This window comes from Andrographis paniculata, unplaced genomic scaffold (assembly GCF_009805555.1).
Source record: "Andrographis paniculata isolate CXL003 unplaced genomic scaffold, ASM980555v1 Contig15END, whole genome shotgun sequence".
Taxonomy (NCBI): Eukaryota; Viridiplantae; Streptophyta; class Magnoliopsida; order Lamiales; family Acanthaceae; genus Andrographis; species Andrographis paniculata.
The window spans coordinates 3076737-3099934 of record NW_026137435.1 but is presented as its reverse complement, the minus strand read 5'-3'; the positions used below and the strand labels follow the sequence as shown (position 1 = coordinate 3099934).

At 41.6% G+C, this 23198-nt stretch overlaps 4 protein-coding genes across 4 annotated transcripts; 2 read left to right on the top strand and 2 right to left on the bottom strand.

The window, feature by feature from the left end:
* Positions 1 to 1404: 1404 nt before the first annotated feature.
* Positions 1405 to 2436, top strand: LOC127262646 (BON1-associated protein 2-like). The gene has a single exon (XM_051291436.1). The coding sequence runs from the start codon at positions 1674 to 1676 to the stop codon at positions 2202 to 2204; it is 531 nt and encodes a 176-aa protein (XP_051147393.1). The 5' UTR covers positions 1405 to 1673; the 3' UTR covers positions 2205 to 2436.
* A 17-nt stretch (positions 2437 to 2453) lies between these two features.
* On the bottom strand, positions 2454 to 5544 carry LOC127262642 (E3 ubiquitin-protein ligase At1g12760-like). The gene is made up of 5 exons (XM_051291430.1): positions 4947 to 5544; positions 3566 to 3685; positions 3346 to 3478; positions 2829 to 2993; positions 2454 to 2736 (listed from the first exon to the last, which is right to left on the bottom strand). Exons 1-5 carry the CDS (start codon positions 5492 to 5494, stop codon positions 2560 to 2562), a joined length of 1143 nt encoding a protein of 380 aa, XP_051147387.1. The 5' UTR covers positions 5495 to 5544; the 3' UTR covers positions 2454 to 2559.
* A 10142-nt stretch (positions 5545 to 15686) lies between these two features.
* Positions 15687 to 18286, top strand: LOC127261709 (pentatricopeptide repeat-containing protein At4g21065). Its single transcript, XM_051290015.1, has 2 exons — positions 15687 to 15769; positions 15832 to 18286. The coding sequence occupies exon 2, from the start codon at positions 15896 to 15898 to the stop codon at positions 18284 to 18286; it is 2391 nt and encodes a 796-aa protein (XP_051145972.1). The 5' UTR covers positions 15687 to 15769; positions 15832 to 15895.
* A 55-nt stretch (positions 18287 to 18341) lies between these two features.
* Positions 18342 to 22105, bottom strand: LOC127261711 (shaggy-related protein kinase theta-like). Its single transcript, XM_051290031.1, has 13 exons — positions 21347 to 22105; positions 20638 to 20838; positions 20466 to 20558; positions 20324 to 20383; positions 19977 to 20249; positions 19821 to 19895; positions 19688 to 19744; positions 19463 to 19603; positions 19333 to 19383; positions 19144 to 19239; positions 18966 to 19049; positions 18780 to 18882; positions 18342 to 18697 (listed from the first exon to the last, which is right to left on the bottom strand). Exons 1-13 carry the CDS (start codon positions 21404 to 21406, stop codon positions 18636 to 18638), a joined length of 1356 nt encoding a protein of 451 aa, XP_051145988.1. The 5' UTR covers positions 21407 to 22105; the 3' UTR covers positions 18342 to 18635.
* Positions 22106 to 23198: the final 1093 nt, after the last annotated feature.

The window sequence follows — 23198 nt, the reverse complement described above, 5'->3', positions numbered from 1 at the left end:
AATTAAATTAGATTAATAAATTTAATTTTTTATCATCCGTTTTTTTTTCCATTATTATTCTTCGAATTTGATTTAATTTTTTTTCCATGATCGACCTTATTTTCATTTGTTCTCTATTTTTTTGCTTTAAGATAAAACAAACACAATATAACATATACAAATAAAAGAGAAAATAGAAATGAGGTTGAAGACAAAAATATATATGTATATAATAGATATATATATGTCTATACGTGTGTATGTATATATATACTAAATTAAAAATTTGAGAAAATAAGATTCAATTCTTAAATTTATCCGCACTCCGTTTCTTATCTATCTATATGTTTGTTTGTTTTTTTCATGTAATTTTAAAAATATTATTATTATATTAAGATGTGGTATGAATAAAGTAGAAAATACTAAAATAACCTTATTAGTATTGTGTGATATAAAAGTAATGACATTTTTGTAATATATTATAAGTTGTAAGGATATTTTTAATATGAGTAGAAAGTACAATTACTAAAGAAACAGACCAAAATAGAAAATTTGTTAAGGAATTGATGAAATATATAATATGAGATAAAATACATGTGATATATAAGATAAAGTTTATCATTAATGAGTTATGAAATTCTTTTAAATGGTAAAATCCCCAAGTTACGGAAAAAAAAAAAATTTATAAATAAATGATTTCTTAAACTAAAATGATCAAATTACTCGTTTTTCATTTAAAAATAAGTCAATTTTTTTTTTTTTTAATCTAAATTAACATTAGTTGACATAAATACTACTTCCTTCATCTCACCTATTTTGTCCCATTTAATTTAGATACAAAATTTTAAATATTGTATAATTTAATTACAAAATATATTAATAAAAATAATTATAATTTAATAAAAATAATTAAGATTAAATATTTATTTCTAAATAGACGGAGCAAATATTAAATTATTTCAAATATTTATACATAGAATTATCATTATAAAATTACAAAATTATCAAATAAACTAGGAAAGAAAATCTTATATAATTATTTAAAATCTTTTATTTTGTATATTATACCATTAAAAACAATAATATAAAGTACTCAAGACAGAGTGTACGTCAGTATGTATAAATGGAATATAGAAATAAGCGTAAAAACAACCATAAAATACGCGAAAGCAGTTGAACCTGCCCTTTGACCTTATCCACTATCTAAACCCACACGGCCAAACTGCAGGTCCAGGTGCATCCTCGCCGCTGAAATGCTACCAGCGGTGGATATTCATCCTGTTCTCCAACTCCCGGTCTCCTCGCCAAAACGCTGTAAAACCGAAGGGTCAACCCGCAAATATTAATTAATTAATTTAATAATATTACAAGTCGACGAAGAGGAAACCACACACCAAAATTGAATTACGAGTTAGTTATGCAGAAAATTCTGTGCACAAAATCACTGGGAAACTGCACTGCACCATCTCTTTAATTCTTTTACCATATTCCAATCCAAATTCAATTCCTAGAAAGTACCTTTCTTCTTCCTCAGTCCTTCCTTCTTCCTGCACAATACACACACACACACATATATATATATCCGAGGATTACTTTCATTTTGTGACAGAACTGATGAAACCCTAAAAAATCAATTTAGTCATTGAATCCATATAATTTCGTGTGCAATAAGTGTTTTTCAAATTCTAAGTAGCATGGAAAGGGCGATAAATTCGAAATTATCGATTGAGGTTACCGTTATATCGGCGGAGGGTTTATTGGTGAACCGGAAGCCGCCGGGGAAGAAGAAGAACCTTTTCGTGGCGGTTCGATCTGATCCGTACGATTGTCGATTGACGGCGGCGGATAAGGACGGAGGGAGCAACCCGAGATGGAACCAGAAGCTGGAGATGGACCTCCCAATTAACGTCCGATACATCACGGTAGCGGCATATTCCGGCAGAAATCTCATAGGGACGGCGACTGTTCCCGCCGCCGACTTCTCCGGCGGCCACCTCCCGGAGAATCATTTGAGCTTTTTAAGTTACAGGCTGAGGGATGATAACGGAGAGAAGAATGGAATTATTAATTTGTCGGTCAAAGTGAAGGGACACGTTGGGAAATCCTGCGCCGCCGCCGTAGGGTGTTCGGAGCAGCCGTGGAAGGGAGTTCCGGTGGACGGCAAGGGTTCCGGTACTCATGGGATTGTGACAGGAATTCCTGTTTCGTATAGGTACTCTTCTTAGCGAGTCCCGGAGCCGGACTCCCTAGCTAGTAAAGTAAAGAGTATGCATCCCCGGGAGTTAAACTCCCAGGATTACCGAATCAGCATGTTACATTTCTCTCGTCTGTCTGTATCCTCAATTTGAAAAGGTCAAAATATGGATGGCTAAATGTGTATATATTACATACTTAAGGGGCACTAATGAAAAAACATGTATAAACAATTCATCTATTTCATCTCCATCTGTGAATTCACACTGTGATTCAAAACAGGGCAGGAAATACGTATATAATTGGCACAGCATCATCTCAATACATATTACATCTTTCTCTGCATCTTCTTGAGCTGCTAGTTTCGTCGAAAATCGACTCCCCCGATCATACTTCCTCGCTGCTGCTCTGGTTGCCGTTCTTCAGTATATTGAACTTGCACAACGGGCACGTCGCATTTATGTGCAGCCACTTGTCTATGCAAGCTAAGTGAAAATGATGGCGGCAGGGGAGTTGGCGTAGCTCTGTTCCATCGTCGTATGCGCAAATGCATATGCAGCATTCCTGCGGTGAAATATTGTGATCTAAATTGCTTTCATCCATGCATTTATAAAGATGCGTGCAGAATAGAATTTAAATAGCCAGACTGTACACACCGCATCATCGATAGGAAGGACATGTTCTGAGGGTGAGTCGGTGTCGCATTCAGTCATGATGCCTCCGAAGGATTCCTGAATTTCACCGTTTTGCTTCTCAAAGTCGCCAATTTTTCGAAATGTGTACTTAGGTAGTCTCTCGATGTCCTCTTTAGTAGCTCCTTCCTGAAATGTGATTCCAATCAGTGAATAAGAACCAAGGCAACGAAAGAAATGTGTTGCTTAGCTATATATCATTAGTCGGGTTACACATACACAACATATTAACACAATCCGAAATCGCAGTAACGGAAACAATAAGTGCAAAGGCAATCGAATCTAGACTGCATTTAATTTTCTTTGGCATTTTCGTACAAAACGTAAGTGAACTACCAAGCAAGCCCTCTTAAGCATACGATCTTTTTCCACTCCTCATTTCTCAATCAGTGAAGGTTTGTCGGTTGTATTAAATAAGCAGTTAAATAAGCAATATCCATAGATTACTGGTAACAACCCGAGATACAATGACGATATCTACCTGATCAGCCACTGCATATAATATCGCAATAATGCATGGAAGACAGCAGCAAACAGCAATTCCAATAACACATGCCACAGCAATGCAGATAACAACAAAGAACACCTCAAACGCCATCAATGTAATGCAAAGCCTGCAAAAGTAAACAATATTTACAATACTACATACATCGAAACAAATCACAGTTTTAACAACGTTGGTAGATGTATTGTGGACAAACCAATAAAGTTGAGGCGATTCGCTCGGCAAACTCTGACCACCAACAGATACCCAATAGAACCCAACAATCCACCAAATGAATGAAAACATAGTATTCCCTGATTCCAGATGTTTAGCAACGCTGTAATAGAAAACATAATTACAATGTCATCTTTATTATCGATCCTCTCGACAGCATACTTGTGTATCTATCAAAGAAGTTAATAATGAGGAAGAGTGCAAGGAATTGTGTTTGAGGATGAGGATGGATCTTCAAATCATGCATTCTTTCATTAGCGCATATCATAGAAAACTGCAAACGTTGATTTAGGAACAAACTCCACAGTAAATTAGACTAAGAAGAAGAGGTGTATCTTATTGAAGAGCAATCTCACTCAGCCAATATTATCTGGAACATGCTTTTAGAACAGAAGATTGCTCCTATCAGTCACAGTTCCATGAATAAGCTTAATTGGTGCTCTGAGTTCCCAACCTATCTCATTCTCAGGCCGTTATGACCAAGCCGACCTCTGTGCAAATCGTATTGTGTTTGGGAACAAAGTTCTAGAAAAACTGTAGTAGAGTTTATCCGTCTGCTATCATATTAGAGTCACTAATACCAACCTAATCTCCTATCCAAGAAATTATTCCTATTACTTTGTGATCCTCATTAAAAGAGCTTTTTTGTGTCGTTAGTTCCAAACTGAACAATAAACAGTCCTGAAACGGCCCAAGTTGAGGGGTGCAGCGGGCATAGACGCTGCAGTATAGATTAATGTTATTGGGGCAGGTTTTTCTCTTTCGACCTGATTGTTCTCCAATCTAGGACTTCTATTTTGTATCATATAAATATTCCTGTACAAACACTATCCCATGAGTTTTTGGTTCTTTTCGCAGATTTAGGCCTTTCGTCAGAATGACTAGGGTCTCTGTAACAATTGTTTATAGCTTCTTGATATTGTTTGCAAAATTTGTAACAAAAAATGTTTGACTCAAACCTGGGCTCTCACCAAGGATTTTAAACCAGTTAACTTAAACACCCTTTCGGAGCCAATCGAAAATGTACTTTACATATACCAAAGTGTTGTCCTCCACCAGAGCTTGATACTAAAAACCTTTTTATTGTTATCAGAGAGCTTAACTCTGTAATTTGCAAATAAACTCTAGTTTCTCAGCACAACATTGTATTTTGTAAGTTGGCAGTCACCATAGAATTAAACAGTGAATCACAAATTGGAAAGATTCTTGCAATCTTATATATTTCTCAATTCATATACACAAAATCCGTGCGTGCTTATGTAAGAATATTGACAGAAATTATTCTCAATAATCACTATGATTCTAGAAGTACAAAAGGAAACAAAGAGTACAAGAAACGTGCAGACAAGAAGCGTGTAGCATACCTGGTTTCGTCATCACTTTGCCGGTGCTCGGAACTATAATCGCCGAAGTCCATTTCATCACTGCCGGAGCTCGAATTGGAGAAATTCCGGCTGTAAGCAATTGGTTCCCTCTCATCATCATCCGAATTCTGCTGCGAGTAATACCTCTTCTTATACTCGAAGCAAACGCATACCATATGAAGAACACACTGCAGTGCGTATCCAACAATCCACAGCCTCAGAGGCACCGAAGGTGTTTCCCGGCGGCTCACGATCAGAACAGAAATCGAGACGATCACGAAGGTCAGATTCCAGACGAGGTCCAGGATCACTATCGGCTTGGAGTAAGCCCAATCGCTTTGCCGCTCTTCGATTTGCTCCGCCGCAGCTTCCCGGACGCGGACGGAAGGCTCTCGCATCGCGCGCCCTCGGCTGCTCGCCCGCCGGAGGAAACGCGCCGCGCCGCGTAGACTAGGCGGGCGGCGGAGGAACCGCGGCCGAGTGGGGAAGATCTGGTCGCCTAGTAACGGCGTCGTCGCCGCCGTGGAATTGCCATTGCTCGACGACATCGTTTTGCCCCCTTCTGGTTCGTTCTTTGTTCTTTCCTCCCGATTTTTTATCCAAGTGTCCGCATTTTATATTTTTATAATAAATAAATAATATAAAGTGATGAAACAATGAAGAGAGATTTTTGGATCAGTCTAATTGTTACGTAATAATAACAATTAAATGACGCAATTAATCTATATAAATAAGGAGTGGACAAAAAAATCGAATGGAATTGCAGTCGAACCGAATCGAATTTTCAATTAACAGAGCAAATTCTTTTCGAATAAAAATACTGCATATTTTATATTTGTTATATTTCGATTTTTGATATATTTTTTTATTTTGTTAACCAAACCGAATATATTTATATTATTATATTTTAAAATATTATATTAATAATTATATTCGGTTCAATTTCCATTCGGCTCGAATTATTTGTAAATATCGCATATTGTTGATGTTGATTTTCAACAATTTAAAAGTAAAATCCGAAATGAAAAATTATCTTCGAATTTGATTAAAAAGATATTTGAGATTGAGAATCCCTAAATACCGTACGATACATAAAAATGTAAAAGAAAAAAAAAAACTAAATACTAGAAAAGTAAAGATGATCCCTAAAAACAAATTTCACTAAACTTGATGTCGATTGAAGATGTCTTTTCTAGGACGTGAAAATGCCAATTTAAAAACCCATGTCAACCGCTCCAATGTCGTTATTAGGTCATGCCTCCACATCCGCTCATCGGTTGTAACTTCTCCCAACCGCTCTAAAACTGCTACTCAACCGCCCCATTTTACCGACCGACCTGAACACCCAGCACCTCGTCCTCCTTCGCCCGACTTCCACCTGTCCGACCTCCGTATCGACTGGCCTAAACACCACCGTCTTATCTTCCTTCGTCCGATTTCTCTTTGTCCGACCTCCACACCAACCTACCTAAACGCCTATTGTCTCATTTTCCTTTGCCCGACCTCCCTTTGTCCGACCTCCGTGTCAACCGATCACCTAGTCAAAGGTCCTTTCGAAGAAGCTCATTTCTTAGTAACACCTTGATCATTGGGCCTACACCAAACCCATTTAAAAACTTTAATACAATTGACAAGCCCATCGAATCATACACCAAACCATGGCCCAATTTACAAGTCCACCCTCGAAAACCCTACACATTGGTTTTTCTCGCTCAACAACTTGCCTCCTCCCGCCCGATAAGCTACTTCTCGGATTGCGTGAGACTTGATGTTTAGGGGTTTGTAGCATGTTACAGTGCTATCATTACACTGTTTTATGTTACATCGTGGGGTTTATGTAAAACCCTTCTCTTACCCTTTCATATTCACGCATTCAGAATCCTAAAATCTTTCATTCCCTCTTTAGCAAACATCCTCCAACCTTCTTCTCTTTCGCTTTCTGCACATCATTCGCAATGACCAATCAATACATTCCTGATTTACCTTTCGACGGGACTGACCCATCAGTGCCTTTTGTGGCTTCGAAGGTTCTCATCCCTACCATTTGCCCTTATTGCACCACTGCCGAAGATGACGATGGCATGAAACTCGTCATCTCCCAAATTTCTCCAATGGCCATAAATGATGTTGCCTTCAAGCCGGAAAGACTCCTGGACAGCATCAAGACTCACCTCACTGATTCCAAAGATGCCTACCGTAAATGACATGCGAGACAGCTCCCTCATCTTCAAGAACAAGGCAAAATAGCATAAAATCCCCCTGTGGTTTCACAGAGTTGCTGAAAACCCCCCTGGTTTTAAAACTCTAAAAAACCTACTTGTGGTTTGTAAAACGTTGCACACTCGCCCCTCCCCTCTAAATTCTACTAATAGACGTTAAATTCTATCATAATGGACCGTTATACCATTTTCTCTCTCATACTTTTTTTCTTCCATTTTCTCCCACATGCCCACGCCCACTCCCATCTTTTTCTTATTCCTTTCTCTTCTTATTTTTCTGTAATTTTCTTTTAGAAGATCTGTGAAAAAATCGTCGGCGGAAGTATTAACCCATTGTTTGTTCGTCGAGGAAGGAAGTTGCTGAGAACCGCCGCCGCTACCGGTCGCCGGAATGGGCTAGAGTTGTTTGTCAGTTAGTCAATTTGTGGAAAACATTTTTCTTTCTTCTGGGTCTTAATTGTTTGAGTTCCTTCTTCTCATTCCCCAATTTTTCTTCACACCGCATAGCCACACCATATTCTTTCTCTTATTTCTTTTCCCCAATTTTCTTTCTCAATTCTTCTTCACCTGCCGCAGCCGCAGCCGCAGCCGCACACACCAGGTATATTTTCCCCAATTTTTTTCCTTTCTTCTTCTTCCTCCCAATATTTTTTTTTCCTTCATCTACTTTTTCTTCCCTAATTCTTTTTCAGGCGTCCGCACCAATTTCTTCTCCAATTATGAATTATTTGCTCATAAAATTTAACCTAAAAAATATCTGTAAAAATGGAGAAAGAAACATAAATTAACACTGTTTCTCTGCACATTAGATAAATATGGGAGAAGATGAAAAATCACAATTCTTTATTGATTTTACTAAGTTTGGTGTGCCTTCATTTTTTATGAATATTGGTTGAGAACGTGATCTATCCACTTCAAATTTTTTTATTCTTTGAATTGAATATATTCTGAATTTTGAACCTGTACAATTGGGTGAAAAGAAGACATTGGGGAAGAACTAAGCTGTATTGAATTTTAGGTGAGAGAAAAATGCATATAATAAGTCATAGGGTCATTTTAGTAACTTCACGTACAAATTTATCATTTTTCGGACCAAAATTTTCATTTAAGGCGCGTAACATACACTCTCCGTTAAGTTCTAACGGATGAGGGTTTTTTTGCAACGTTTTACAAACCACAAGTAGGTTTTTTGGAGTTTTAAAACTAGCGGGGGTTTTCAGCAAATTTGTGAAACCACGAAGGGATTTTATGCTATTTTGCCCAAGAACAATAGAGGAGGCAGAGCATCGATAAGGCCATCCTCCTGTCAACCTAACCTCTTCACCTCCATGACAAGGCCCTATTGGCAATGGCGGCCTTCTGGCATTCACTGATGAGAGTTTTCTTTTTCCCTTGTGGTCCTATTGGCCCAACCCTCATGGACGTGGCCATTATCGCCCACTTACCCATAGTGGGCGACGATCCCGTTCTGGTCTCCTTCGGGGGTCGGGAGCCTTCGCCCGACCACGCGGGTTGGGCTCTTGCCAAACTTGGCGAGAATGAGAGAGGTTGGACAAGCTTCTCACCAAGTTTTTGGGCGAGGAAGACATTCATGTCTCCGAGTTGGAACACACAGCTTTCCTTTTTTTTTGGCTATGCAGGTACACTTTCTTTTCCTTATACTTTTCCATATAAACTTGAAGCTTGATATTTAGTTAAGTTTCTTTTTTCCTCACAGATATATAATTCTTTCCCCCTCCAAGCTTGTCCTTTCTTCTCAGGTCGACCTGGTCATTCATCTGGCCAGTGGCCAATTTTTTTTCCTTAGGTACCTTATTCTTAGCTAACCTTTTTGAGGGCTTATCCCGAGTGAGCACCCGCTTAACCGACACCAAAAAGGCGGACACAGCTGCCTCGGGACCATTTTGGTTCCTGGAGCTGTGGCTTCGCCTATACTTCCCGAATGCATTTTTTGGCCGACTGCCTATTAGTCCGAACCCTCAGAAGTCGATAGGTTTTGCCTTAGCCCGATTAACTCCTAACTCCTCTAATCTTCATCCGTCCGACCCCGTCATCACCCAAATTTTGACTGAGGACCGTAGCAACTCCCGTTATTACGTCTACGAAACTGTTGTACAGTATACACCGACCTTTTTTAGCTTTATCCCGACACTCCGTATCCCCGATCTTATCCCGATCCTCTTCCCCATCCGACCTATCCCTTCTCGTGGGATTCTGCTTTGAAACCCCGATCTCTATTTTCCAGTAAGAGGTCGGACAAGAAAAACTACCGATCTTTTTATACCTTTAACTATCAACCCCAATTTCTGGCCCGACAATTCGGTTGCTGTCAGGGCCTGCCGGGACCACTTGCCTGACCTCATCTTATACCCCAAAGCCTGGAAGGGCTGGTGATCCCTAAGCTTATACCACCCTATCTTTCCCAACTTACCGACTACATTACCTCCCATTCTTACTTACCTTTCCGCCTCAAACCTTTGGCGGCTGAGGCTTTCCCGACCTGGTGGTCAGCCACTTGGTCTCTCATTGCTCCCCTAACTGACCAGTAGGTTGGAAAACTCATCCCGCCCCCAGCATTGGCGCTAGGTTCTCCCCGACCAGCCTCTGCTCCTAGAAGGAAAAAGCCGGTTCCCGTCGATAGACAGGCAGTCGAGGAGTACCTACTGTCTCTACCAGTTGACACAAGTGGGTTGCAAAAATACTTGAGAGAGCAATTCGGTAAGTCCTTATCCCTTCAAGTTTGTCTTTTTCAATGTATGCTCTTTTTTCACTTTATCATTTCTTATTTCAGAGACCCCTTTGCTGCCACCGACCATTGCTCCAACCGCTCCTCAGCCGACCTCAACCCAGCCGACCGCAACTCAACCGACTACTACTCCAGCTTCTCCTTAGTCAACCGCAGCCCCGACTGCTGTTCAGCCGACTGCTGCTCCAGCCAACATACCCATTGAACAACCGACCACTCAACCGGTCGGTCCGCCGGAAGACCCTCCGACAACCGGGCGACCGACCACTACACCACCAACCCCTCTGCTGGTTGAGGTAAATTAGCTCCTAATACCTTTGAGAAAATACTTATTCAACTTCACCAGTAATTTCAATTTCCCTATCTATAGGTCAACCCAAGTCTTTCGTCAGTTGCTCCTCAACGGACCCCCATTGTTGCAGAGGGGGAACTGCCGATGATCCGCCGGCCTGAGGAACCGGCAGAGAGGCAAACTTCTCCTCCAATTTTTCCTTCACTTGCTCCTCAACCATCACAGGTAACTACAAAATTCTTTTCCATACTTCCACATGATTCTTTCATATAAGTCTCTAACTCGTTCATCATTACTCAACTAGGAACCTGAAGCGGTCGCTGCGGTGCCCGACCAAATTGCTGCACCGCTCAACCAAGTCGCGGTGCAACCCGACCAAGTCGCGGCACTGCCCGACCAAGGCGCTGTGCTGCCTTTGCAGCCAACCGCCCAGCTTGTGGGCGAGAGACCTTTTGCAGCTCCCTGACCAGTCCAACCGAACCCACCACCTCATGAGGTTGAGGAGATTTCTTCTTCGAGGTCGGGTGAAACTTTAGTCAACCAAAACCCAAGGGATGTGGTTAGTATTCCTTCACCTTTACCCTCTGATTCCTTTGTTTTTATCTTAACTGAAATTTTCCTTTCAGGGTTTGGAACCGATCGCCGATCATCTGTAACCAGCAGACGAATCGGCCACCGGCCCAATGACTCGCCGCAGTCTTCCCTTGGCATTTCGGATCATGGCTCCTTCCGAGGCAACAACCGTATTCAACCAGGTAGACGTCAACCTTATATCTGATCTTTTGATAAGTTCATTTATGTTCGTTCCTCCATGCTCTAAAATTTTTCATTCCAGGCTGCCCAAGAGATGAACGTATTGGCCTGAGTAACTCTCCCGACTCCCGCCCGACCAATCATAGCACGCTGTGCTAACTTGTCTTTCGCCGATCTGAGTCCAGCTGACCTTGAGGCTTTGGTTCAGGTCGTGATAGACTTGTTGGTGCAGCATCCAATGGAGTCGGGAGCTACTCCCATTCTCGATTGAATGATGGAAAGGATTACGGAACTCCAAGCCGAACTGCCTCTCATCCGACCTCTATCGTCCGAGGCCACGTCATCTCAACCGATCGTTGATCCGGCTAGCCTCGAAGCATCCCTGAAAAAGGTCAATGAAGAACTTGATCACGACAAGGCTACGCTGGATAAACTCCAACAATCGTAACAAACGCTGGCGGCTAAGATCTCCCAGAAGACGGAAGAACTCAGGCGCCTTGAACAACAGTTGGAGTCCCTGGATGGCAGCATCCAAGAAAGAGGTCGCCTGGTGGAGGAACATCGCCAAACACAGACGAGTCTTTACGATCAACTACAAACAAGTATACGGATGAGACTCGTAAGAGGACACTAGGAGGCCTATCAGCGTCGTCGGGCAACCCGGTCGGAGCTGAAATGGGCTGACCTCCGAGCTGCCTTTCGGGCCCTCATTTCTCCATAACTTTGTATATAGTCTTGAGACTTAGTCTTATAATCTATTCTTCAGAACATAGATCCGTGATTTTTGCACCTTAACTAAGTCAACAATTTGAACACCACAACATGTATATATATAATCCATACTTCTCCACTACAAACATCACCAACACCCCTAAACTTGCACTTACACCCAAATGGTTTCTCCTCGCATTCGTGTTCCTGCCAATAATTGGGAGGGTTCCTTGCAACCATTCCTTGTGGGCAAACACCCCATAGGCCAACATGCTGAGGACCTGATACAGGTGCTCAAACAACTTGACTTTAAATTTAAGTTCTCTGGTGGAGGTAGGAAAATCATACATCGTACGATTCACCTAATGGAACGTGTATCCATCAGCTACGAACCCCTGACTAACATTCTTACTCGCATATCTGACCTTGATCATATATGGATATGATAAACCATCATGTCATGGCCGTTCTTCCTGACCTTAGCTGGAACAACATTTTCTGTCAGCAAAGATCAACACTCTCCAGACTGCGTGTACTTACTGAACGGGAAACTCATTCTTTACAAGATATGAAAGTTCGCTCTAAACAAGACCTTCAAGAGATGCAAGATCAATGGGATCGTTATCATCCCGACCTAAAAGATCTCTTGGACGAGGAACCTGAAATGATTTCCACGAATTGGGATGAGGTTTCTGAACTAGAAGATGATCATGTTTGTGTCACCCTTTCGGATGATGAATAAAACCCCTTCTTGTGGGTTCGAACCCTTAAAGGGTCCTTAGATTTCTTGTAATAAAATTAACGACAGTGTTCTGAAAAGACAGAAAATACCTTTTCAGATTCTTGGCGTTAATATTCTTATGTACCAACTTCCCTTCCTGATTTACAATAATAAAAGCTCTGTTTCCTATTGCTTTGTGAATGATGAAAGGCCCCTCCCAATTAGGAGACCATTTGCCTAACTGATCAACTTTCTTATATGTAGGTAGGATTGTTTTCCACACCAAATCTCCTTCTGCAAATACTTTAGGAGATACTTTTTTCCCATAATACTTAGCTCTGATTTCATTTTGCTTAACCACTCGATCCAGAGCATTCAATCAATCGGTGTCCACCTCATCCAATCGTCGCCACATTCTTTGTACATACGCTTCATCATTATTCACCATTGTACTAATTAATCTGGGTGAAGATACAACAAATTCCGCAGGAAGTACAACATCTTGCCCGAACGTGAGCTGGTAGGGAGAAAATCCAGTAGAAGTATTCCTACTATTTCGATGAGCCCACAATGCCTGAGGCAATAATGTATGCCATTTCCTAGGATTTCCCTCCACCATTTTCCGAATGATGCCGATGACGATTTTATTTGCTGCTTCAGCCAATCCATTTGCCCGTCCCTTTGGCATGCGAATTTGCCCATCCACTAGCAGAATATCGAAGATCTCATCTGCTTTGGATGCATAAAACGTCGGTTGCTCCCGCTCTTTTGCCCCTGGGAGGGGTTCAGTTTGGAGCATACATAAGGCTTGCCATTTACAATCTCAGCCGCCATTTCTTCAGCACCTTTCCCTTGTTCATCTTTCGGTGCATACATCTCTGTATCAACACTGGCCATCTGCTGGACCTTGTTCCGCCGGAAGTTGTGGTCCTTCTCTCTAAAGAGGGACTTTAGACTCCCTGCTTTAGATGCTAAACTGGCCAAATCTCGAACATCGTGGGCTGTCAAAGCCTCTCGCAGTCGCGTATGCATATTCCTGACCACCAAGTTGGTCATTTTGCTTTCCTCAATGACTGTTGGGCAACGTCCTTTCATTAGTCATATCCGCTCTATGAACTGGTAGGCGGTTTCCTCTGGCATCTGCCTAATCTCCAGAAGGTCGGTAAGTGAGACTGTCGGAAGAGGATTAAAAAACCTTGCATGAAAAGCCGCTTCCAAACCCTCCCAAGTTTGCAACTGCCTTGACGGAAGATTGGCAAATCAGGAAAAAGTTGTTCTTTTAAGAGACAACCCGAACAACTGCAATTTGTGAAACGGATTGTTGCCCACTTCCCCTAGTTGAGCCGTAAAACGTCCCACATGCTCAATGGTTGATGCTCTGTCTTCTCCCGAGAAGGAATGGAAATCAGGTGGTCTATAATTCCTCGGGAGCGGATACTCATTGATGATTCTTTTTTGAAATGGCCTATGATAAGCCGGCCTGTTCACCGTTTGAGGATTCATTCCGTAATGCAACCACAGAACTTGAGCAATGTCTTCCGGATCCATCCTGGGTGGAATGGGGTCGAAAACAGGAATAGGATTGTGAGCCTGTCATCCCGTTCTCTCTTCTCTGGGGAAGGTCGGCTCAGCCCTGATACCTAGTGGAACATTATTTGGGTATGCCAGAGAGGTCTTTCCTCTATCGACCCTAGTAGCGGCACTTGGAAGGGTGTTGTCTACATATGAAGGCCCTGCAAAATTTGTTTGTAGTCTGGATGGTGACATCCCTGAGGGTGATGGGGTGGGTTGAATAGTAACCCTTGATAGAGCTTGATCTAACATATTCTGCATGAGGTTTTGTTGCTCACGCAATATGTTTTGCATAGCCAAAGTTAGCTGATTGTTCAAATATTGAACATAAGACACCCAATTGGCAGGTGCTTGGGGTGCTTCCCCTACATGCGTCATGGCGGGTGGTGAAATTGTTTCTCCCGCCGGTGTCGAAGAGACTTGGGCTGTGAGCCTGCCATATGGATCCTTCCGATGATTCGGCCGGATCTCAGTCGTATGTAATTTTCTCCTGACGTAGGATCAACAATCTTGTATTTCTCTCACTGTGGTCGCCAAATTGTTGATGCTGATTTTCAACAATTTAAAAGTAAAATCCGAAAAAAGAGAAATTATTTTCGAATTTGATTAAAAAAATATCTGAGATTAAGAATCCCTAGATATTGTACGATACAAAAAAATTTAAAAGAAAAAAAACTAAATACTAGAAAAGTAAAAATGATTCCCAAAAGCAATTTCACTGATTTTGATGTCGATTGAAGATGCCTTTTCCAGGTCGTGAAAAGGCCTATTTAAAAACTCATGTCAACCGCCCCAATATCGTTATCAGGTCGTGCCTCCACATCCGCTCATCGGTTGTAACTTCTCCCAACCGCTCTAAAACTGTTACTCAACCGCCCCATTTAACCGACCGACCTGAACATCCACCACCTCGTCTTCCTTCGCCCGACTTCCTCCTGTCCAACCTCCGTATCGACTAGCCTAAACATTACCGCTTTATCTTCCTTCGCCCGATTTCTCTTTGTCCGACCTCCACACCAACCTACCTAAACACCTCATGTCTCTTTTTCTTTGCCCGACCTTCCCTTGTCCGACCTCCGTGTCAACCGATCACCTAATCGAAGGTCCTCTCGAAGAAGCCCATTTTTTAGTAATGTCTTGATCGTTGGATCTACACCAAACCCATTTAAAAACCTTAATACAATTGACAAGCCCATCGAATCATACACCAAACCATGGCCCAATTTACAAGCCCACGCTCGAAAACTCTACACATTGGTTTTCCTCGCTCAACACATATATTTTCAGTTAACAAAATTTTTTAATTCGAATATGATTCGCGACTTCGAGTATTCATTCGGTTCGATTCGATTATCAATTACCTACGAAATTACAAATATTTGAACCGTGTCTAACCTTATTACTCCCTCCGTCCCCCTTCCCATGTCCACCTTTTCATTTCCATCCGTCCAACTTATTTTATCACTTTCATTTTTTGAAAAAAAATTATATATTTTAATTTTATTTTAAAAAATTTAATTTATAATTTTTTTAAATTTTAATTATACTAATCGCTTATTTTATTCTTAATTTATAATTATTTTTATTATACCATAATTATTTTCACTAATATATTTTAAATTATTTACTAATATATCTCTTAAATTCTTATAGTGAAACGGACAAAATATAGTGGGAGTATAAATTAAACAAACTTTACCCCAACACAAAATGCAGGATCCCGGGATCTCAACTCCCAAATAACAACGAACACTTTGGGGCTCGTCATCAGTTGCAACCGAAGACATTGCCATTGACAGCGATTAAGAGGTGTAATCCAATTTCTAGATTTAAATTTGTTTCAATTTTTCGCAGCTAATGTCTTTTTCCAGTTTCCTATTTGTCTGGTTTTGTAGAGTACCGCCATATCTAGAAACCTCCGGAAGACTTGAGGTTATGCACCGATTTGTTTCTCTTCGTGGGTGTAGAAAACTGAGGACAAAAACCGAACGGAGGGATTTACTGATCAATGCGAATAAACATTTGAACGACCTGATTAAAATGTCCAGATTTGAGGATGCCAGAAAGGTGTTCGATGAAATGTCTGAACGGGATGAGTTTACTTGGAATACAATGATAGCTGGGCATGCGAATTCAGGGAATATTATTGAAGCCAAGAAGCTGTTTGATGAGGCTCCAAAGAGGACTGCAATTACATGGTCATCCCTTTTGTCGGGTTTTTGCAAAATCGGCTCCGAAAATAAGAGTCTTCGATTGTTTTACGAAATGCTGCTGGAGGGGCACAAGCCGAGCCAGTTCACTTTGGGGAGTTTGCTTAGGCTCTGTTCTATAAAGTCTCTGCTCTCAATAGGTGAGCAGATTCACGGCTACGCCGTGAAGGCTTCCTTCGACATGGATGTTTTCATCGTTACAGGTTTAATTGATGTGTATGCAAAGTGTATGCGCATTGTGGAAGCAGAATGTCTGTTCGGGAGCATGTCTGGTGGGAGGAATCATGTCACTTGGACTGCATTGATCAAGGGATACTCCCTAAACGGTGATTCTGTAAGAGCGATTCAGTGCTTTGGAGAGATGAGGGCCGAAGGGATTGAGGCGAACCAGTACACATTTCCAGCCGTGTTGTCAGCCAGCGCAGCTGTTTCTGATCTCGTTGTAGGAATGCAGACGCATACTTGCATTGTTCATGGTGGTTTCTCCGCGAATGTTTTTGTTCGGAGCGCATTGGTTGATATGTACGCAAAATGTGGGGATTTGAGCAGTGCTTGGAAAGTAATCGAATCAATGGAGTTTGATGACGTGATCTCTTGGAATGCCATGCTTGTCGGATGTGTTCGACAGGGCTTTCCGGATAAAGCTCTGTCCGTGTTCAGAACAATGCACGCGAAAGATATGGAGCTCGATGAATTCACCTTCCCGTCTGTGCTGAACTCGCTAACTTTGTTGAACGACGAGGATGCAGGTAAGAATATCCATTCCCTTGTTATTAAATCCGGATTCGAGAGATATATGCTGGTGAACAATGCCCTCATTGATATGTACGCGAAAGCTGGTAACTTCTATTGCGCGTTTAAATCATTCGACCTTGGAGGCGAAAAGGATGTGATCTCATGGACATCATTAATCACCGGCTGCGCTCACGGTGGCTTCCACGAAGAAGCTCTTACGCTGTTTTGTAAAATGAGAGTGAACGGGACTTATCCTGACGGCGTCGTCTCCTCAAGCATTCTAAGTTCCTGCGCAGAACTGGCTTTGTTAGACTTAGGGCAGCAAGTTCACGCGAACTGTATTCAATCCGGGTTCGCCAAGGCCTTATCGGTCAGTAACTCGCTCATGTCTTTGTACGCGCGTTGTGGCTGGTTGGACAATGCGAAGAAAGTGTTCGAGTCTATGGAAACACGGAACGTAATATCGTGGACTGCTTTGATCGTTGGCTACGCCCAAAACGGCGAGGGGCTGACCTCTCTTCGATGCTACGACGAGATGATAGCATCGGGTGTGAGACCCGACTTCATAACATTCATCGGATTGCTGTTCGCCTGCAGCCACGCTGGTCTCACAGAGCGCGGGCGCTACTACTTCGACTCTATGGCGCAAGATTACGGGATAACACCAGGCCCCCACCATTATGCATGTATGATCGATCTTTTCGGCAGGGCCGGGAGGATGAAAGAAACAGAGCATCTGTTTAAGGAGATGGATTTCAAACCCGACGCGACTGTATGGAAAGCGCTGCTTTCCGCTTGCCGGATGCACGGGAACATCAGCTTGGCGAAGAGAGCTGCGGAAGCTATACTCGAATTGGAGCCTGAAAACTCGGTTCCGTATGTTATGCTTTCGAACATCTTCTCCGCCAACAGGAAATGGGACGAAGCAGCTTCGGTAAGGTTGCTGATGAAATCGAGAGGCGTCCGGAAGGAGCCGGGAAGCAGTTGGGTCGAATCGAATGGCAAAATGCACACATTTATGTCCGGAGATAAGTCCCATCCAGACGCAGGAGGCATATACTTAAAAATTGACGAGATCATGGCATCGATCAAGGGCGCCGGGTACATACCTGCGACAGACTTGGCGCTTCGCGACATCAACGAAGAGGGGAAGGAGCAAGACCTCGCCTACCACAGCGAGAAGCTCGCCGTCGCCTTCGGGCTGCTCAAACTGCCGAAAGCTGCGCCCATTCGGATATACAAGAACTTACGGGTGTGCGGCGATTGCCACGCTGCGATGAAATTTATATCACAGGTTTATCAGAGGCACATTGTTCTAAGGGACTGTAACTGCTTTCACCATTTCAAGGAAGGGAACTGCTCCTGTGGAGATTACTGGTAACAAAAATGATTAAGTTCGAATTGTAATCGAGATCAGACAACAGTGCCCCGGGAGGTTCGTGGGAACTTCAATATCACTGAGAAAACATAATGCCGAAGAACGTGCAATAGAAGTGCCTACATGATCTAACAGTCTCCAGTTTATAAGCAGCTAAGCTCTAATGGCAGAACCATGTACAAGAAAACTAGTTCCCGGTGTTGGCGTCCGTCATTGGATCCAACATTTCCGGTAATATTGTCTCCGGTAATTTAAGCTAACATGTTGCTTGTCATTCATTCGCTTTTTATGCTAACCTTTTTAGGTAATGTGCTTTGAATAGGCTCGAGTGTCCTCGAACAGATACGGAATTTCACTTCTTGCAGTGATCAGGAATGAGTCGTTTCAGCAGTTCAGACGGCGCACTTGCAAGTTCTGTAGAATAAATAGCGGGCGTGATAGGATGATCTTAAACCGTAAGACGAGGAGTGAGAAATGGCAGGCGACATGAGCTTACCTTCCGCTGAAAAGTCGAACAGGGGAGGCAATGGTCGTCCGTTGGGCAAGGATGCATGGGGATCTCTTAAGTCATCGAAAAAGGGGTGCACGCAAGCCTCCAACTGAAGAAACGATAAATCAAGAATTCAGAGCAGTTCATCGGCAAGTTAATTGCCGGGTTGTCGTTTGAGGAAGCATCACTTACTGCTGTAAACCGTAAAGTAGGCGAATACTGGAGCAACCTCGACACAAGATCTACAGCCTCAGCCGGAACCCTCTTATGAAATACCTGTAAAGAAATTTCCTTTGAGCTCATTTCTTTCCATTCGATGATTTCGGACCTTAACGTTACACATGTAATGCGATTTTTTGCGATATAATACCTTGTGCCATGGATGGGCTTTTATCTGAGGAAATTTGTATTCGTTGTAATTCGGATTCATGCACTTGATTTCCTCTCTAGTCGGCGTCCCTAAAACCTGTTTCCGAATGAAAATTGCGACGGCAACTTAGAACAGCATGTAGAAATACTTTATACAAAGGGGCTGCAGAAGCATTGAATATAATATAACCTTAATTATTTCAACCAGCTGATCGACACTGCTTTCGCCAGCGAACAACGGCTGCAGGAACTAAGGTATTAGACATCGTTCTGAGCTCACGACGCATTTATTAAAATTCACACAATTCATCACGACATACATAGCCAAGAAGAAGCTCAGCCATGACACAACCGACTGACCACATATCAATGGCAGCCGTGTATTCTGTAGCCCCAAAAATCAATTCTGGAGCCCTGTAATACCGAGAGCAAATGTATGAGATATTCGGTTCTCCAGGCACCTGCAGAAACCCGAAACTGAAATGATCGACATGCTACCAGACGCAATCCAAAACTTTAGGGGTGCAATATCGAATGTAACGTACCAACATTTTGGCGCTTCCCAAATCACAAAGCTTAAGCTGATTCGTGTGAGGGTTAACCTGCAAGAGGGTAATATCTTCCGATCGTTTAGAAGTTCAACCCCGAAAAATATTTAGTTTAAACGTTTAACATTACCAATAAGTTTTGCGGCTTAATGTCACGATGGCAAACCCCAAGAACACGATGCATATAATTCACAGCACGGCATATCTGTATTGTCATGATAAACAAAAACATATCGGCAATGTAACAGATAATCAAAAAGAAAGAATGCGAGGATATGCAACGAACCTGATACGTATAAAGCTGCACATATAAGATAGGCATGTATTGATTTGCTCGGCTGTAGTGCCTAGAAGCTCGATAAACAGTTTCCGGAACGTATTCCAGAACAAGATTAAGATACACTTCGTTCTTCTCGGTAGTCGAATAGAAATAATGCTTCAGATTAACAACATTCGGATGGCTAAGCAACCGCATTATTTGTAGCTCTCGGTTCTTGTATCTACGATCCTGCAGCACTTTCTTTATGGCAACCGATTCCCCTGTTTCTAACCATTTCGCCTGCGGAAAACCCGAGCAAATTTCACGCCTAATGCATATTCCGAGAAAAGCACACATTCTTCCGTAAACGATACCTGGTATACAACTCCAAAAGAACCGGTTCCCACGACGCGCTCGGCCATGTAAGACATTGTCTAAACAACAAATATAATGAACAAAATTAACACTACACTGTGTCTCATTGTAAAGGAAGATTCAAATGTTATGCTTCAAAACCTGCTTCGGCTGTCCATCCCGGCCGCCAATTGAAGTTACGATTATCTGACCAGTTTCAGTCCCGCCACCGCTAAAAACAGTCGGTTCCATATCCTGCAAAAGACATTAAAACAAACTTTAAGTACAAGATGTAAAGCATTTCCCTCTACGACGAAGAAATTCAAGCGAAAACCTTCGCGGCGCCGTCATCATGGTCAGCATTTTTATCCTCGCGAATCTTCATCTCGTGCATTTCTCTAGGAAGCTCATTTGCATCCGACGTGCTGGCCTCAACATCCATTTCCATATGTCCCTCCGGCCCTCTTATGTCGAGCTCACAGCTCTGGTCCATTTCTTGATCCATTTTCACCCTTTTAATGCCCAAATCCCCGCCCTATTACGACGAATAAATCGAATTGAATTGAATTGAATCGAATCAAACAATGCCAGAGATTCCTAGACTATACATACCATTACCAATCAAGATCGATGAATCAAACAATGTCAAAGATTCATACCATTACCAATCAAGATCATTGTGAATTCATATCATAGCATCTTACAGAACAAAATGCAGCAGCATCAGAGAATCTAAGTTAAGCTAACATGCCAATTGCAGCCACTGATAAATTCACCTCAACAGAAATGCAGATGCACAGTTTGTCGATAAATCTTGAGCTTATAAGAAAACAACAAAAAGGGCTAAACAGATCGACAAGAAACACAGGAATTTACACAGCAATTAAAGACATCTTCGGAAGGACAAATTTAAACCCTCAAGATTCAAACAAGAAACCCTCCCCAGAAGTTATCCTCAGCTCGCCCCAACCAGATCAGCAGAAATAACATAAAGAAGTAAAGAAGAGATCAAAAGTGAGTGCAGAATCTGAAAGAAAATTTACAGGATCTGAAATGGAGGACCGTCCAGAAGCAATGCTCTTCAGCCGGCGCATCATATTCATATTCCACTCAAAATTCCACCGATTGGAAATGAAATGAAATCGAAATCAATTTCAGCTTCGAAATCGGAGAAGTCTCCCACGTTCTCTCAGCTCCCCCAAATCTCCCTCCCTTGCTTTCTCCTTCTAACGGAAAACAATAGAAAGAGGAAGAATGTGGATTGAGGAAAAAGAGATTGAAGAAAACCCAAAGCACAAAAACAATAAGGAAAAAGAAAAACAAGAAAATAAAAAAACTTCTCTTTGCTTCGAGCAGTGACTGTATTTATTTTTCTTTTTTCTTTTTTCTTATTTTATAATTCCGCTTTGCAGTCAAAGCTTCAAAGGCTAATCATTACACGCTCCGACAAGATTTCCTTTCACTTTAATTCGTCAGACTTCGGCCCTCGATCCGTCGATTCTTGATCCGATGGCGTGGAGGCGAGAGGAAAATCGAAGGGGGGTGAGCGTTTCTTGCTGAATTTAATAGTATTTATTTATATAATTTAGGTGGGGCGGAATATTCGGGGGAGGGCCGTTCCCCTTTCTTCATGCTTGCTTGCTTGAGGGGATTTAGGGTTTGCTTTATTGCTTGTTGCAGTCACTAACACAGACAGGTTTGTTTGCAAAATCTTGTAGTGGTTATTGAAATTTGAATGGATCAATCAAAATGCAATTTTTGTTTTTCCATCGTCAACCTCATTCTGCTGCTTTTGCTTTAGCTTTAGCTTTAGCTTTAGCTTTTTAATTTGATTTGATTGAATTAATTTGGAATTGGAGATTGGGATTGAGATTGAAATGGAAATGGGGTGAGTGATGATGGATTTTTGAGTGGTTCCTCATCATTATGTCACCGTTATGCAATCATTTCGGTTTTACTTTACTGTCGTTGAAATTAATGGACGGCGGATCCGACGGCTCTGATTTGTTTGATCCTAAGATGTACTACCGTACTGTTCACACTTGTCATCTTTGACCGTTTCATATTTGGGCTGATTGGGAGTCCTATTGGGCCCAATTTATTAAATTATACTCTATTTCGATTTTTCATAGCCCCCTCCTTTTTTTTTTTTTTTTTTTTTTTTTTTACATTTTTGAATTTCTTAAAATACAATATACTTCCAATTGTTATACAGGAAGTAACTATGTTGATATTATATGAATGCTTTATGGGAATCTACACGTAGTAATGTCTCGATGGCATATGAATGATTTATGGCATAATATTAACCACAAACATCACACACTCTTATACTATAAATGATGTAATTCAAAACATCAGGATATCTTGAGCAATTACAGTGACCCATGTTTAGAGAGCGTCCCTAGCTTACTCGATTGAAAATTTTTATTTTTTGAAAATTTAATCTTGTAGTGGCTTATTTTTTTAGGTTCAAAATTTCTCCGTCCTTGAAGATAACTTGGTGCAGGAGATGTATGCATCGATGCACTCCTTTCTCTCTCATATTTTTCACCTCTCTTTCTCTCCCTTATCTTTCATTTTTCTCACAGTCTTTTATTCTTCTCCTCTCTTGGTGAATCCTAACCCTAATGAACCATTGCGTGTAATAAACAATACCGAACCTCCAAATTTATGATTTACTTTGACACATCAGCTTTTTTAATCAGATAGATGCTTTTTGCTGGGCGGATCATTGCAGTTGCTCTCATCACTACTGCAATCCTTGTGCTCTCTCTCCTCTCTTTGTTTACACTTATACATATATATATACACTTAAACATGTCACCTCCAACATATCCGTATATATATTCTATTATCATCATTGCATATTTATATACATATTCACACGTCACA